This window comes from Erythranthe guttata, chromosome 8 (assembly GCF_056151865.1).
Source record: "Erythranthe guttata isolate IM_541 chromosome 8, IM_541, whole genome shotgun sequence".
Classification (NCBI taxonomy): Eukaryota; Viridiplantae; Streptophyta; class Magnoliopsida; order Lamiales; family Phrymaceae; genus Erythranthe; species Erythranthe guttata.
The window spans coordinates 7,663,672-7,681,547 of record NC_142540.1 but is presented as its reverse complement, the minus strand read 5'-3'; the positions used below and the strand labels follow the sequence as shown (position 1 = coordinate 7,681,547).

At 37.3% G+C, this 17,876-nt stretch overlaps 1 protein-coding gene and 1 long non-coding RNA gene across 3 annotated transcripts; one reads left to right on the top strand and one right to left on the bottom strand.

Moving 5' to 3' along the window:
* Positions 1 to 8,688: 8,688 nt before the first annotated feature.
* Positions 8,689 to 11,110, bottom strand: LOC148768438 (uncharacterized). The gene is made up of 2 exons (XR_016033103.1): positions 10,434 to 11,110; positions 8,689 to 8,997 (listed from the first exon to the last, which is right to left on the bottom strand). It is a non-coding gene; the product is annotated as an uncharacterized LOC148768438 (long non-coding RNA).
* Positions 11,044 to 16,111, top strand: RXF12 (glycosyl hydrolase family 10 protein / carbohydrate-binding domain-containing protein). Of its 2 annotated transcripts, none has more exons than XM_012998248.2 (8): positions 11,044 to 11,521; positions 11,615 to 11,677; positions 12,225 to 12,595; positions 12,678 to 12,837; positions 12,940 to 13,298; positions 13,383 to 13,560; positions 14,128 to 14,664; positions 14,794 to 16,111. In XM_012998248.2, the coding sequence occupies exons 1-8, from the start codon at positions 11,456 to 11,458 to the stop codon at positions 15,910 to 15,912; spliced, it is 2,853 nt and encodes a 950-aa protein (XP_012853702.2). In that variant the 5' UTR covers positions 11,044 to 11,455; the 3' UTR covers positions 15,913 to 16,111. The 2 variants fall into 2 exon arrangements, with proteins under 2 accessions (XP_012853702.2, XP_088677978.1); XM_088821852.1 differs by having other exon boundaries at positions 11,175 to 11,521; positions 11,606 to 11,677.
* The last annotated feature ends 1,765 nt before the right edge of the window (positions 16,112 to 17,876 follow it).

Genomic DNA, 17,876 nt, shown 5'->3' with positions numbered 1-17,876 from the left:
TAAAAATCTTTTTTTGAGATACACCCTTGGCCCAAAAAAACCCGAAATTACCCTTGCACCCCAAACCCAGCCCATATACAAATTTATACAAAATTCAAAATCAATTCCCAAATCAACCGTCCATCCACTATCAAAACCTACCAAAAAACCACCCAAAAAATCAACCTTCTCTCCGCAAAAATCGCACCCATCTTCTCGCTACGGAGATTCACCGGAAACGGCAACCCAAACGAGGAGCAACCCAAATCAACAGTAGTCACCTTCCACCAATAATGAAGAAGACACCGGCAAAACATAAGTTTATGCCTGCATTACAATATACTTTGTTCCCCCCCTCCGTTGGTACCTAAAACCCCCTTCAAACATTTTTTTTCCAGGCCGTAATCGAAAGGAAAAAATGGCACAGACCGAAAACCTAGCAACAGGTACTACCCTAATTCAACCATTTCACTACTTCAAGTACAGAAATTTGTGAAAAAAACGTAGTCATGTATCCAATTTTGGTGTCTGACTGTTGTTGCCATTAGTAGTAATTCGTAGTCATATTTGCATATGTGGTTACATTCATGCATGCCACATATTTTGTGTTTTTTTGTGTATGGGTGTTGTTTTCATGGGTAGTACTTCGTAGTCATATTGTCATATGTGGTCACATTCATGCATGTTGTTTTGTTTGTGCTGTTTTTGTGTGTGGGTGTTGCTGTCACTGGTAGTAATGCATAGTCATATTTTCATATATAGTCACATCCATCCTTTGCTTCAGCATTTGTGCTGTTTCTGTGTGTGGGTGTTGCTGTCATTGGTACTGCTGCATAGTCATATTGTCATTTGTAGTGACATCCATCCTTTGCTGCAGCATTTGTGCTGTTTTTTGTCGTTGTGGGTGTTGTTGTCATGTGTAGTTCTGGATAGCCATATTCATATGTGTAGTCACATACATACTTGCTTAAGCTTTTGTGTGTTTTTTGTGTGTGTGGGTGTTGTTGTCATGGGTAGTACTACATAGTCATATTTGCATACGTAGTCATATTCATTCTTACTACATCCTGCTTACTACCTCATGTGTGTTTTGTGTGTGTGTTGTTTTCAAGAGTACTTATTAGCAGATACTGAAACAAATAAACAAATAGACTCACGTAAGAAGGGGAAATGGACACAATACCGAGCTAAAATGCCATCAATCGTGACCTTTTTCGAAGATATAAACCTACGACCACCCCACTATGCATGTCTTCGCCGTACCCCATTCTACCATCTCGTTCTACCATTCGCAAAACAAAAACTCAGCAGAGATGACGTCGCATGAACACACAATGGAACTTTCAAAATAATGACGTCATACAACAAAACAGAAAGGGCATTCCATATAGGAGGCAAAAATATTACAATCACACCACAAGATTGCAAGTTAATCTTTGGCATCCAATCTGGCAACACACGAACGATTTTTGACTGGTCAAGAAAGCTGCAACAAGGACTCGCAGCACGAAGATTTGACGCACACCCATCGCTTCACCAAAAAACTTTGAAACACCAGCTACTTCAGTGCGTAGATAGTGACAACAATGAAGACATTGAAGATGTGGTCAGATTGATAATTCTACACCTTATGTCAACTGTCCTTTTCAACACTTCAGCTGAAATCGTAGCCTGGTGGATGTTCAAGTATTGCGATGATATAGATTAAACAAATGATTTCAACTGGGCCAGGGGGATAACTGATTTCTTGGTTAAACAAATCCACACATCAAAAAAACACGACAAAGTCCATGGTTGCATACCACTTGTGCTGGTAAGTATGAATAGTCACTTATAGTCACTTGTTGTCGTGTACATTCACTTATAGTCACTTGATGTCATATACATTCACAAATATGACTAATTGTTTATGTTTATTTACACAGTATTGGATGTGTGAGCATGTAGCATTCGTGCCTCCACTGGCTGATTTTGCTTTCCCAAGATTTCGGCGGTGGGATATATCTGAGCTTGCATCTACACTGAGCAGCAAGGACATGAACGATATCGATCCACAACTCGTCAAAGAGAATCCGCTGATCCCAACAGAGCAAGAACAACAAATCTTAGATGGAATTTTGGTCCTGGACGATATCAGCGATGATGCAAACGATGAACATAACAACGATAACAACAACAGCAATGCTAGTGTTCTTTCTGACACTGCTTCAGATTCTGACGAGAATGTCCCAATCAAAAATTGGTACAAAAAGCGGCAGCCATCAGATGAACTCAAGATCACTACCGAGCTGAATGAAACAAAGAGGCTATTAGAGGTAGAAACAAAATAAAGGACAGAACAGGAGGCCCAAGTGTCGCAACTGCAAGCTGTCGTAGAAGAATTTCAGATGGAGATAGTCATGCTAAAAAACGACAAGCAGGTACTTGTTGACGAAAAGGCACATGTCACTCTTCAACTTGCAAAACTACATGACGAGGTAACGCTTAGCAAAGCTGATGGGCCGTCTTTCAATATCTTGAGCCAAACACAGACCAACCAGAGTGAGCTGAAAGAAAAATCAAAGAGAATGCAGAACTGAAAGCAACGAATGAATCCCTCATCAAACGTCTTGAAGAGGTGACAAATGCTACAACAACTGTACAAACCGAAAAACCTCTGTCGTTGACACAAGAGTTTGAAGCAGAAAATATCTCACTGACAAACATGCCTGAGGACACAACAATCCAAATCTTCTTGGAAGCTGAAATCACCCTCCTAAAATCAGCTGAGAAGACTCATCTTGAGAAAATTAGACAAAGGGATGAAAAGATAGTTGAGTTTGAAGCTAATTGTGCAGAATATGCAAAGGCACTTGATGAGCGCCCACCAATTCATCATTCGGACAACGACTTTGAGATATGTGAGGAAGATATCAAGGCCAAGCTAAACGACCCAAAATCTGCAGTGGGGAAATGTACGAGGTCAAAAAAACATGAAGTAACACCACGTAGCACCAAGAAACGTAGAGATTTCAGATACAAAAAAATACAACCCATTCATCGGCATGAGTGCGAGAGACAAGACAATAATAAACACAATGGCAGATGAAATAGTGCATGGGAAGTAAGTAAACTCTATCTACAGTCATATATCCAGTCATCTATATGAATATTATACTACACTACTTCATACAGTCATATGTAGTCAAGAGTAGTCATATGACTACCCATGACTACCCATGACTGCATAATCACATGTCTTATTCATACTTCAAAAATGTTTATAAATGTAGTAGAACAGTGTGGAAGAATCCAGATGGCAATATTCATGTTTGGATGGCTGACATCTTTATCATCCTCAGAAAGGAAGATATTTCGGGCGAGGTAAAATTATGATATAAACTATCCTGCCCACATTATGTACACAAATTTAATAGCACTGTACAATCACAGGTTATAGATGCTTACTGTGAGATATTGGGACATCAGCTAGCTGCAGGGTTGTTTGAAGGTAGCGCTAATGAGTCGCTTAAAGGAACCAGCATGACGTTCACCAGCATGCTACTAGTACAAAGTCGATAATATATTTGCAATTGTTTTTTTGAAAAGAAATATATGTTTTCCCGTGGTAACTAATCAGTAGTTCTAACAGACATCGTTGAGGCAATCCAAAAATAAAACATTCCGCATACCGGCAAAAGTTAGCAAACATAGATACCTCATCTTCCCATTACACTCCAACAGTAATCCTCAAACCGGGGCTAACCACTGGACACTGTTAATATTGGACATAAATTTAAATGAGTGGCGTTTCTACAACTCATTACATTCTCGCAAAGGTCTTAAGGACCCATACCTGATTGACGCCACCGACATGGTACAAAACTACTGACTATTTATTTCCAGCACCTCCTATTTAATAAACAAATATCTAATCCATTCATGTACACAGAAAATGTATGTCGAAAACACAGCAAGGAAGTTTAACATCTCCGCCATTCCCATAAACGCACCGCTGCATGAGATAAATGACTCACCCCAACAAACAGATGATTCAAGTGATTGTGGTATTTTTGTCCTGTTTGTTATAAGGAACACATTCCGCCAAATTCTACTGGTTACCAACGGCTCTGAGATCGGTGTCGATTGCATGAGGAGGTCCGTTGTTGAATCACTGCTCCACTAGAAGATTAATTGATATTAGACATCCTGTTAAGTGAAGCTTTTATTTCTGTAAACTATTTGCACCAAAACAAAATCTTATGTAGTTGTACTTTTATATAACTATTTTGTAGTACTTTTGTATGAGTATTTTTGCAGTACTTAAAACATCTTTTCTTATGGCTATTATATGCATTACCATTCTTCAAATGTTATTTTGTAGTACTTTTGTATGACACTACTACATACATCTATGAATACTACATAAAGTCATATAAAGTCAGATGACAATGTGACTACATGTGCTACATAGTCACCTATAGTCACGTAGTCTTATGACTATCGATGATTACTTATTTATGATCTACATATTTTGGTCAGATTACAATATGACTATCTGTGACTACATATTCACCTATAGTCACATAGTCGTTAGACTATCAATGACTACTTATTTATAATCTACATTTTTTGGTCAGATGAAAATATTACTATCTGTGACTACATAGTCACCTATAGTCACATAGTCATATGACTATTTAAGACCCCGTAGTTGTAAATACTCATATGACTAAGTGACTGCAGGTGTTAGAATCCAAACACAGAAAACTGTACTTACATGTATCAGTAATAGCAAAATTCAATACTTAAAAAACAGATCATGTACTTGGAAACTCAAGGAAAAAAAATTCACAATTTATGTTTCACACAAATTCAAGGGAGTAGAAAAAAAAAAAAAAAAAAAAAAAATTGAAATACATTTCTGTTCCACTCAAGTCTGAGACAGGCCTCCTGCACGTTTTCTTGTTGTGATTGCCCATACAGTTGCATGAGCTGCATTTTATCTTCCTCTTAATCTTCTCACCTCTCGAAGGAATTCTCTTCACTTTGGCCTGCCACGCCGAATATGATAGTCTGGAGGTTCAACCAAAAGCAAATGACCATCAAAATCTGGCTGGACAAATGGATAAATATTGTGCGAATACATGGTTTTATAACACTCAACAGTATAATGATAGTCAACATATGCATAACCATCATTATTGTTATGGAACAGAACATACGCAACATGTATACATGGCAGACCATTGACTTGCCACACTCTACACGTGCACGACCTGTTGCGAATGTCAACAGCAGTTGTTGGAGTACTAAGCACCTCGTAAATGTACTCTGATGCCCTCTTCGCTATCAAAACTCTACCGTCATGTACTAGTTTATCAACAGCGCCCTGAATGGGAGTGCAAAGTACAGTTGACATAACCGCAGCCTCCTCTGCCCTTATACACATTTGCACCATCATATTATTCCTAAGACCATCAACCACATTTGTTATAGGCAGGCCACGAATGCCGTCAATCTTCATATTCCACGATTCTGCAACACTAGATGCCATCTGCCCGTACCTATTCCCCTCAAAATGTGCACAAGTTCAGTTGTTAAACAGAAGGTCTGCTAGAAAATTTCTAATCCTTGTACCGCCAGTTTCTATAAACTCTTTTATATGCACATTAAATTCAGATTTCGTAGGAGCATAGGCACAATCATCTAACAAATGAGACTTCTTCTTTCGAAAACCAGATGGACAACCTCTACATTTACTTGATAAATTTAAATGCAAGTGATACAAGCAATATATATGAAGACAATCAGGGAATATATTTTTCACCCCATCCAAAATACCGTGATTGCGATCCGAGAAAAACGTGCACGATCCGTGCCAATGGAAACCCTCAAATGAGTAAGAAAGTAAGCCCAATTGCTATCATATTCTTCACTAACTATGGCAAATGTAACCGGGAACAGTTTTGTATACAAAGTAACAACAACAGCCTCAGTAACATATAGCCATATATAGTCATAAATCACAATAATGGTACAAAAACTTACTGTTATGACCATCTTGCCCAATTGCAGTTAACAAAATGCCCTTGTGTTTGTTGTGCAGAAATGTTCCATCCAGGGAGAGTGTCGGTCGACATGAAACCCGACAAGCATGCACCAAAAGCAAAAAAACAAAGTCAAAACTTCATCGTATCTGCATCGATGTCAAGATTATAAACGCTATCCGGATTGGTACGACCAAATTCTTCGAAGTACGACGGTAAGTGTGAGTATGAACTAGTATCATCACCAAAAACATGTTGCTTCCCTGTCGTGACAGACCTCCAAGCCACATAATAGCTACTGCCGACTCCATAATTCATCTTCATTTCCACAATAACATCATTAGCAACCATGTCTGGCTTTGCTCGTACCAAATTAACTATCATACCAGCAATAATGTCAGACGTCATTCTATTCTGCCTTGACGACCCAAAAGAAGATCCACAAGTGTGATGCTTCTCAAATTTTTTTATATAAAAATACCCATTGGCCTTCTTAACTGATGCGTGTATCCTCCACATACATTTTTTTATTGTCATGTGTCTGCATTCAGCTGTGACACGCACACGCTCATTCTTAACGTATGTAAACTCAAATCCAGTTTCCACCGAATACATGCATAAAGCTTTCCTAAACTCCACAGCACCTCCACGAAAAACTTGACCAACATCCTTGATCAAATCAGCCCAGTTAGCACTCATCAACTGAGTTTGAGCACACATTCCAGCATTTTGCAAGTAATTGCTTCCACTACCTTGACCAATTTCGAACGCAACCTCATGATGCAGCTGTGCCCGATTAGACAAACATGCTACACTTGATACCACATCAGGAACAACTCCCTCTCTTTGTTTAACATTCACTTCAACACAATTAAGAGACATCTAGCGCGCTAACGACAGCATGTAAAACATATCGGCATCATCACACAACACACCCTCCCCATGACCAACAACCGTATACGTGAGAGACATGGTGTTCTGGTGCAACGAGCCCCATTTGGCCCTTACGAATCCAACAAACTCTTCAAACCAAAGGAAGTAACACATTTTCTCACACCAAATAATTCTCCAAACCTCATTATTAGTACAATATTTGTAGACATTCTGCACCTGTAAACAAAAAGTATTGTATATGACTACTTTAACATATATTTAACTACCCTGATATGCAACAGATCTATGATGCTATACATGACTACTCTGGTGTATATCAATACAAATAAAAAAATATACACAATCAAATTCAAAAAAAGCAATTTTGTATATGACTACTGTTACATATATTTAACTACTCTGATATACAACAGGTGTATGATGCTAAACATGACTACTCTGGTATATATCAAATACAAATCTCAGAAAAAATCAAAACGACACAATTCTGTATATGCAACAGGTCTACGATGCTAAACATGACTACTGTGGTATATATAATTACAATTCTCTGAAAAAATCAAAAAACAATATAATATCGAAATGCATCAACACAAACACAATTGACCAATAAAAACCCCAAACTGTACAAAAAGACACGAAAACTCAAAATCACAATTGTAAAATCAACAAACACCCAGTCGCGCATTATGATCATAAGCAAAAACGAGCCATGAAATCTCTGTAAAAAAAAATAAAAAAACGAACCTTAAGGAAGCGATTGAGATGGAGAAAGCTGAACCTCGATCGACGCAAATCACGCTAAAACACCCAAAAATCCGAAACCCTACCCAATCGTATAAGGAAGCGATTGAGATGGAGAAAGCGAGAGAGAGAGAGAGAGAGAGAGAGAGAGAGAGAGAGAGAGAGAGAGAGAGAGAGAGAGAGAGAGAGAGAGAGAGAGAGAGAGAGAGAGAGAGAGAGAGAGAGAGAGAGAGAGAGAGAGAGAGAGAGAGAGAGAGAGAGAGAGAGAGAGAGAGAGAGAGAGAGAGAGAGAGACAAAGCACCGTGAGAAACAGGGCCGAGACAGAGGGAGAAAAAGAAGCTGCTTCCTTCTATACCGTTAGGGAATTTCCTTGCCCAATAAAACAGAAAATAAGGGTAAAATAGTCATATCCTCTATCCTCAGGGAGTCTACCTAATTAAGTTCAGAATTTGGGCTTTTGCCTTAGAGAGAAAAAACATTAGACCTTCTCATATATATTTTCAAAAGTAGGGTGTTATCCCACATTTCCCCTTTAGGGCTCGTTTGGTTCACTGGTTGGGTTAGGATGGGATAGCACAATCCTTGTAGGATTGCACTATTTGGATTAACGAAAAAATGTCATAGCTTATGTTTGGTTTACCGGATTACAAAGACAATAACCAGCGTGATTCGATCATTCCCTGGTTTGGTTTGAAGTTTTGATTGGATAAATGTAGTAATTTCCAAAATTACCCCTTGTCATTTATTTGTATAAAAGAATCCATCTCACCAGCCAAAAGCCCTCCACATATTTTTTGTGGTGTTCACAATTGAAAAAAAATTTACTTTCGTTGACTTCAAGAAAAAAAAATTATCGAAGCATTTTGGAAAACTCTGAATTGTAAAAATCAGAAGTTTTACAAGACCAAACAGACAACAAAGTGCAACACTCTTAAAGCATCACAATAAAAATAAGTCAGAATTTATGCCTAGACATAAATTTGTACAGCGAATCATAGAGATTCTCTTTGCTCTTTGGAAAAAGATTAGGTGTAGTAGTAGTTCACTGAAACATAAATAAATTATTTATGATCATATCATTAAATTAACAACAAAGTATCAAATTGGAAAAATTTCATCAAACAAATCTTATTACAGATGAAACGGTGAAACAAACAACATTTCCGGGGGTCAACATGATAAACAAAATGAAAGTTAAGAAAGCTAGACAATATCGAGTTGAGAATATCTCAATGCACCAGTCATCCTCTATAATTTTTTCTTGGATTGTATTTGACTTGCACCCGATCACCAGCTATGAAAGTGATATATTACCAAACAAGTGAACTCAAATCCTACGACCTCTCACAACTGCCATCACAAGCTCAGTTTCAAATAACTAAAAAAAACATGTGAAAAACTCTCAACCACAATAGTACAAATGAATTGATTAATGGCTATATTTTATGAATGAAGAATGAGCACACACACGCAGATATTAAATGTAGTAGAGAGCTATACCTTGTACAATTGATGTACTTGTAGCCACAATTCCTCCACAAGTGTATATAATAGGAATCCAAATTTTGGGATTGTTTTCCTAAGTTATATTAGATAGCCAGCAAGCAATATACTCAACACATGGAGAAAATGAGTCAAATGTATTGCAAGGATAAGAAAATGACGAGCTTGACAAATTGGGCAGAAGTAGACCTCGTGGAACTTTCACGAGTGCATTAAATTCCTAACCAATATGTATAATATGATTCTAAATTCTAATATGCTTTTGGGATTATGGTCACTTAAAATAGCTCATAAACTTGCAGTTACCTCAATTATTAGCAAAGACATACTCTATGACTTGCGATGGCAGTACATAATTATCCCACAATTGTATTCGAATGTCACACATATATTATAATACATGCTGCTGAAATCTGCTACATGCTTAAAGCAGGGTCTAAATCTTTAAGAAATTGTAATTCCGAAATAAATAAATTATTTTAATTAACTAAATAGGTTTTTGATGGGCAACAAGGTTTACCACAACCAGGAGCATTTATATTTTATGACACTGAGTAAATGAAAAATTGTTTAGGGCAAGGAATGATATGATAGGATTTTATTAAATCAAATCCTACTTTAGGTGTTTGGAGTCTATAAATTCATAAAAATAAAATTTAAGAAAAATGAATTTACCTGGAAAGTACTTAGCTGAAGATACACAAGAAAGGGATGATATTTTATCAAATAAACATTTATAATTAGTGAGAAGATGAGTGTATATAAATATAATATTGCTCATTAACTGTACTTCAAATTTAAGAGTTAAAAATTTAACATTTAATTCAATTCCTTACATTATATTCAACAACTCCATCAAGGAAATAATAGGAAATGAAAATCTAAATAAGTTTCAAGGCGTGATGTACAATTTTAACATCACACATCCTCACTAGTGTGCTTCTTCCCAATCACCAAAATGCAAGCTAGAGAGAAATATCAACTTGTGAATATTGCAGAACACCAAACAACTACCAATAATTTTTTCTATATATCTAAAAGTGAGCTAATAAAAAACAAACATTCACTTATGTAAACATTCACACCAACATGAAATTAATGCCAATCGCGCAACTCAAAAGGAAATTAGTCGTTTTCCACTGGAATTCATGAAATGGGGTGTAAAGGGTTTTTAATTTTTACTAAAATCGATTGGAAAAAGGGGAACTCGTGTTTGCAGAGGTTTCTATTCTTCAATGGGAAATCAAAAAATCTAGGGTTACAGGAAGAAAATAAGAACTTACATGAACCCAGGGTATAAGTTACTAGTCTCGATTTGAAGCGTATAAGGTTGAAACTGCAAGATCCGATTTTCCACTCCAATTTGTGCAGACGATTTTCCACTCCAATTTTCCACTCCAGATATCATCGGAAAACGTCGAGACTGCAAACAATTGCCTTCCTAATCCGATTTTCCACTCCAATAATGTTAAATTTGAGAAATAGTTAGATTAAGAAACAACAATTAGTGCGTAACAGAGAGATAGGTGAAAAGGGGGAAGAAGGTCGTGATATACGAGTTGCAGAGTGAAGGCTGGTGAGAAGGATTTAGAAGAGAAAAAAAGCTTTTATATTGGGTTCAAGTGAAATAATTGATTCAGTATGAGGGTGTCCAAGTAATTTTACACTCCTACCACAATCAATTTAACATGGGATTACATGAACCCACCCTCCCTGACCGGATGACTTATCACGCAAATAAGGGACACAGACCCGGGCCGAGGATCAATCCCGGGTACGTGACACCTGAACCAAACGTCGGTACTGGAGGGATTATATTATCAATCAGGGCTAATCAACTGAACCAAAAGGGCCCTTAACGTATTAGCATAAAAGTAGCTCCTTTCCAAAACAAAAAAGAAAGAAAAAGCAAAAAGAGAGGTGTTACTTGTTAGTTAAGTTGAGAAAGCCCTTGAAATTGAAAGCCAATTTGTATACCTAACCATTGAATTGCATTTGCTGTAGTTTTATGAGCTTATTATAGACATGGCTTGTAGCCGCTTGACCCGGCCTAAATCTTGTCTTTCAATTCAAGCATCCCACACATCAAATCCCCTTTCTGCAATCCAAAGAAAAAACCCAACAATAATAATCCACTCTTCTAAACCCAAATCCGAAAACTCCGGACTCAAACACAAAGATTACGCCGATCGATTTAATGTTGATTGCTATGGTCCCGCGCTTTTCTTAGACTTCACTTTGCAAAAAAAACAATTCCAGAGAAGAGAGACACGTTTATATTATATTATTATTATTACTATATATAATGAGCTCGTTCTTCAAATGTTTCTTCACAACCCCAATCTCAAAGCAAAGCCCATCACATTCAAAGGTTCTGCCGTTACGTTTCTTGATTTACTGATTTTTTTTTTTATTTTTTTCTGTACGATGTTTCATTGATTTTTTTCGATGTTAGGGGTTTTAGGGATCAAGAGGCATTATGGAGAAGCCGTCCACTAGCAACCTCAATGGCGATTTTCGGTCTGAGGTAATCTTCTCGAACATCGAATTGTTCACTTAATTCGTTTTATGTATTGATAATTGAAATTAGTTTTGTCTAATTCTTGTTTTTTTTTCCGGACCTTTTCGGATTGAATAGACCATATACATTTTGTTGTGTTCTGTTATGCTTGTCTTATTTAATAATTGTGTCCCGGCATTTTCATATGTTTTTTTCAATTTCGCAATGAGAAAAGAAAAATAAGATGTTTTATATGATGTGATTGTTTCGATGATTTAGTTGTTCGATTTGTTGCGTCAGCTATTATGAATCGTCGAATGCCGCCTAAATTATCTTACATTTTCGACTGTATAAACCTCTATAAATTAATACAGTTGGGACTAGCAAACTCTTATGAAATATTAAATTATCAAACTAATAATTTAGTAGGTTTTTACTGAGTCTGGACCAGAAAAAACTATTATTTAAACGAGGTAATCAATTTATCGAGGTTCTACTGTATTTAGTATGCTAATTACTTTGCTGCTCATATTCACTCGATTTTCGATTTTTTTTCTGTTTTTTTTTCTGGCAGAAATCCAATGAAGAGTCGAAAGATTCAGTGAGCAGACCGGTTACTAATATAATCCTTAACCATGATTTTTCTAACGGACTTCAATCGTGGAATCCTAACAACTGTGATGGCTTTGTTGTTTCCTCAGAGGGTAATTCTAACTACCCTCTACCGGCAAAATTAAGCGGGGCCCGCTTTGCCGTAATTACAAACAGAAAAGAATCTTGGCAAGGCCTCGAACAAGACATAACCAACAGAGTCTCCGTAGCTTCCACTTATAGCGTTTGCGCTCTCGTTGCAATATCTGCTGCTCCTCAACGTGGATCTCATGTGCAGGCAACTCTTAAAGTCGAAAATCAAGATTCATCGGTTAGCTATATTTTCATCGGAAAGTAAGTTTGTACCCTCCCGCTTCTTTTTCGTTTCCTCTTCTTGAATGAGGTGGCAAATTCTGAATCTACGGGACCTGTGCAGAACTTCTGCTTCAATGGAGCAATGGGAGAAAATAGAAGGTACATTTTCTCTATCCGCTATGCCAAAACGAGCTACGTTTTATCTTGAAGGGCCTTCGCCTGGTGTTGACCTCCTCATACGATCGGTAGCAATTTCGTGCCCGAGTTCCACTAAATTCGATGTAAGTCTTTTTTTTTTTAATCTAGAAACTGATTTATATACTTTTTTTTTGTAAAAGATTAATGTATAACAAGAAGTTATATCTCTTCTTGCATGTGAATAGATTCCAAGTACAAGGTCTTTGTGCGACGAAAACGAGAACGCGAACATCATACAGAACCCGAGATTTGACGATGGGCTTAATAATTGGTCCGGTAGAGGATGCAAGATTGTATTAAATAATTCTATGTCGGATGGAAAAATTCTTCCAATTTCCGGAAAGTTCTTTGCTTCGACAGCCAATCGCACACAAAATTGGAACGGGATTCAACAGGAGATAACGGGGAGAGTGCAGAGGAAGCTGGCGTACGAAGTTGTTGCCACTGTTAGAATATTCGGCAATAATGTAACTAGTGCTAATGTTAGGACAACTCTGTGGGTCCAGTCAGCAGATCTCCGTGAACAATACATCGGCATCGCCAGGTATTAATTCGACCATTAATATATAACTCATTAGAATTGATGTATGATCTTTTTAAGAAGTTTGTCGGTTATGCATGTATGTAGTGTGCAGGCAACAGACAAAGATTGGGTACAAATGCAAGGGAAATTTCTTATAAATGGTTCTCCCTCGAGAATAATTATTTATTTCGAGGGCCCACCTCCGGGCACTGATATTCTTCTCGATAACCTAGTTGTAAAGCACGCCGCCAAAGCCCCGCCGCCACTTCCACCGGCCACTGAGGTACATCTTTTGAAACAAATGTTAACTTGGAAAAGACGGATGAAATGAGAAGTAGAAATTGGAATGGAATTTCCGAATTCTGCCGATTCCGATCCGAAAATTTCCGATTTTGAAACAATTGTTTTCATGATGAATTTCAAATGTTCCAATCTCCGATTTTCCGATTTTTTTTGGAATTGGAATGCATATTTGATTCCGATTTCCAATCCTACTTTATTTCCAAAAATATTTGAGAAAATCTCCGATTATTTTCCGAAAAAAGACACTTATTATAGTATCAATATTATTCTAGATTTTATGTTATTGATTACTAAAAAATGGAATTTATGAATTCTGCCTATTCCGATCCAAAAATTTCCGATTTTGGACCAAGTTTTTAATTCTGATTTGATTTTTCCAATTTTTTTTTTTTGGTACGGAATTGGAATTTGTTTTTCAATTGAAAAAAAAAAGGTTTTTATTTTTATTTTTTTTTTACCTAAAATCCGAATTCCAATCTGATTTCACCCCTACATAAAATTAAGTACTCTCACCTTTTTCTTTTTTGTTGTTTTTTTTATTAAATAGAATGCTGCTTATGGGGTTAATATTATCGCTAATAGCAACCTTAACGACGGCACCGAAGGGTGGTTCACTCTTGGAAATTGCACTTTAAGTGTCGGCCACGGCTCGCCACATATCCTCCCTCCCATGGCGGCCGATTCACTCGGGCCCCACGAGCCTTTAAACGGCCGCTACATCCTCGTCACCAATCGTACTCAAACATGGATGGGTCCCGCTCAAACGATTACGGATAAAGTGAAACTCTATTTGACATATCAAGTGTCCGCATGGGTTCGAATTGGAACTGGAGCAACTAGACCTCAAGGAGTGAACATCGCCCTCGGAGTTGACGGTCAATGGGTCAACGGTGGTCAAATCGAGATTAATGATGACAGGTGGCATGAAATCGGTGGATCTTTCAGGATCGAGAAGCAACCGGCAAAGGTGATAGTTTACGTGCAGGGTGCTGATGCCGGTGTTGATTTGATGGTTGCGGGGCTTCAAATCTTTCCGGTCGATCGGCATGCGAGGTTTAGAGAGTTGAGAAAACGAACGGATAAGGTTAGTTGTCGATTTCTTGCTGTTCAAGTAAACAGTAGAAAAGTTTTAATAACGCTCGAATCTTTTACGTATGAAATTTGCTAAAAATCTTACATTACAAGAAATTGTTGCATGTTTTAAACCGTGCAGATACGTAAGCGCGACATTATTTTAAACCTCAACACATCAGATTCATTCCCATTGGTCGGCACCTATCTGAAAATCGAACAAACGCAAAATAGCTTCCCATTCGGATCGTGCATAAACAGGTCCAACATAGACAACGAAGACTTCGTCGATTTCTTCACCAAAAACTTCAACTGGTCGGTCTTCGGTAACGAGCTCAAGTGGTACTGGACCGAGCCACAGCAGAACAACTTCAACTACAAAGACGCCGACGAAATGTTGACTTTCTGCGAGGCCCGCAACATCCAACTCCGCGGCCACTGCATATTCTGGGAGGTCGAGTCAACCGTCCAGTCCTGGCTGCGCGCGTTGACCAAACCCGACCTAGCGACAGCTGTCCAAAACCGCCTCACGGGCCTTCTCACACGCTACAAGGGGAGATTCAAGCACTACGACGTGAACAACGAGATGCTCCACGGGTCGTTCTATCAAGACCGCCTCGGAAAGGACACAAGGGTCAACATGTTCAAAACGGCAAGTCAAGTGGACCCCACCCCTGCCCTCTTCGTGAACGACTACCACGTAGAAGATGGTTGCGACTCCAAGTCTTCGCCGGAGAAGTACATACAACAAATTCTCGATCTTCGAGCGCGTGGGGCCCCCGTGGGTGGGGTAGGTATACAAGGGCATATAGATAGTCCTGTGGGGCCCATTGTTTGCAGCGCGCTCGATAAGTTGGGGATTCTGGGGCTTCCGATTTGGTTCACGGAACTCGACGTGTCGTCCGAGAACGAGTTTGTTAGAAGGGATGATTTGGAAGTTATGCTTAGGGAGGCTTTTGCGCACCCAGCGGTTGAGGGGGTGGTGCTTTGGGGATTTTGGGAGATGTTTATGAGTCGAGATAACGCGCATTTGGTTAATGCGGAAGGTGAGGTTAACGAGGCGGGGAAACGGTACCTTGCTCTTAAGGAAGAGTGGTTGACGCGTGCTTGTGGGTGTGTCGATGGAGAAGGGCAGTTTGAGTTTAGAGGGTTTCATGGTTCGTACGAAGTTGAGGTTGTTACTATATTTGGAAAGAAGTTGACGAGGAAGTTTGTCGTTGATCCCGGTGAGGATCCAATTGAAATATCCATTGATCTCTAGTTTCTTTCTTTATATATATAAATTTACTGTTGCACATTGTGAAACAGGCTACATGTAAAAGAAGAAAAACAATTTGTTGGTAGCTTGACAATGTAGATTGTAATGTTGATCATGTTATGTGAATAATGTTGTTGTTTCTATTGTAAGATTCAACTAAATAAAAATAAAAGTATCATATTATTATGTGTATCGCTTGAAATTGATTGGTTGTTTTTCTTAAAATTCTGTTTCTCTGGAGTAGAATATTCGTTTAAAGGAATAAGCAAGTTGATCTGTGTTGATGATTTTCACGTACGCAAATGCTCATATTGTTAACAAGTAATAAAGTGGACTCTTGAGAGTCGATATATCATATCTAGGGGTGCAAATGAACCGAGTTCGAGCCGATCTTGTCAGATTTTTCGAGCTTGAGTCTTATTTGGCGAGCTCGAGCTTCGAGTTTAGGAGCTCGAACTCAGCTCATTTTAATTATTTAATTTATTTATTTTTTACGTAATATTAATATTATTTTTTATTGTTAATTATTTATATGATACTAAAACAATTATAGAATAACAAATAAAACTGATACTCTTTTTAATTTTTTTATATGTGTTTATTAATATAGTATGATTATTAAATATTTTATTATTATAGAAAGTAATATATATATATATATATATATATATATATATATATATATATATATATATATATATATATATATATATATATTAAAAATATAAATATAAAAAAAAGCTCATCAGTCGACTCATTAGCTTAGGAGCAACTAAGGATGTGCTCGAGGTCGATCTCGAGCCGGCTCAACGAGCTCATAAGCCGATTCAACTCATTTACATTCCTAATCGTACCCACTAGGAGCAAATTATTCCTACTTCTAAGTACCTAAATTGTCACAACTTATTTATATCGAATTAACAAAATTAGGTTTTGTATTAATTAATTAATTTTACGACTATGAAAATAAATAAATAGCAAAAGGCAAATAAAGGAGAATTTTATCAAATTGGGAAAAAGTTTAGCATCTCGTCTTCCCTCTATGTGCTTGTTGGAAAAAAAAAGCCCTAATCATGCAAACTAATGAATTAATTTATTATCCCGAAATACTCGATTAATAATAAATAGTATTCGCAATGAATTATAACCCTAACATGCATAATTAATCTGTGATACTTCTATGCAAATCGATTATCACATGCAACATTAAGAACAAATTCTAATTACGGCTACACAAGGAATACATGTATATTTCTATCTTATATTAATTCTAAGAACATCAAGTAGATGAAATTAAATCGAGAGCTCTTCTAACCACGGTTCTAGATAATTAAACCAATTCGACAATCACTTCAATGAAATTGATCGAGGCACGATTGCCCTATAAAGTCATATCTCATCGATATCATCGATCTCATATCAAATCTCATCGATCATTTGAATCACTTTTTCGAGAAATACGAGATATCTAAGGCATACAAGTAAAGAGATATATTCATTCATAAGAAAAAGAAAAAACGTGAATGGAGATTGGATTGATGCTAAGACATCAAGTAAATGAAATTAAATCGAGAGCTCTTCTACCCACGGTTCAAGATAATTAAAGCAATTCGTCAATTACTTCAATAATTCAATAAGACCGATCCAAACACAATTGCCCTATAAAGCCATATCTCATCGTTATCATTGATCTCATATCAAATCCCATCAATCGAATCACTTTTTTGAGAAATACGAGACATCTAAGTCATACAAGTAAAGAGATATCTTCACTATAAGAAAAAGAAAAAAAACGTGAATGGGGATTGGATTGATGATAAAATAGAATCCTGGGTCGTGAATAATAACTCGATTGATAATGAAGAAAGAGAATTATTAATTCAGTTCTCTGCCTTGGCTACGGAAAAAAGAATAGCCATTAAGAAGGAAATACAATTTACATAAGGCCAAACCCCATGAGGGTATCA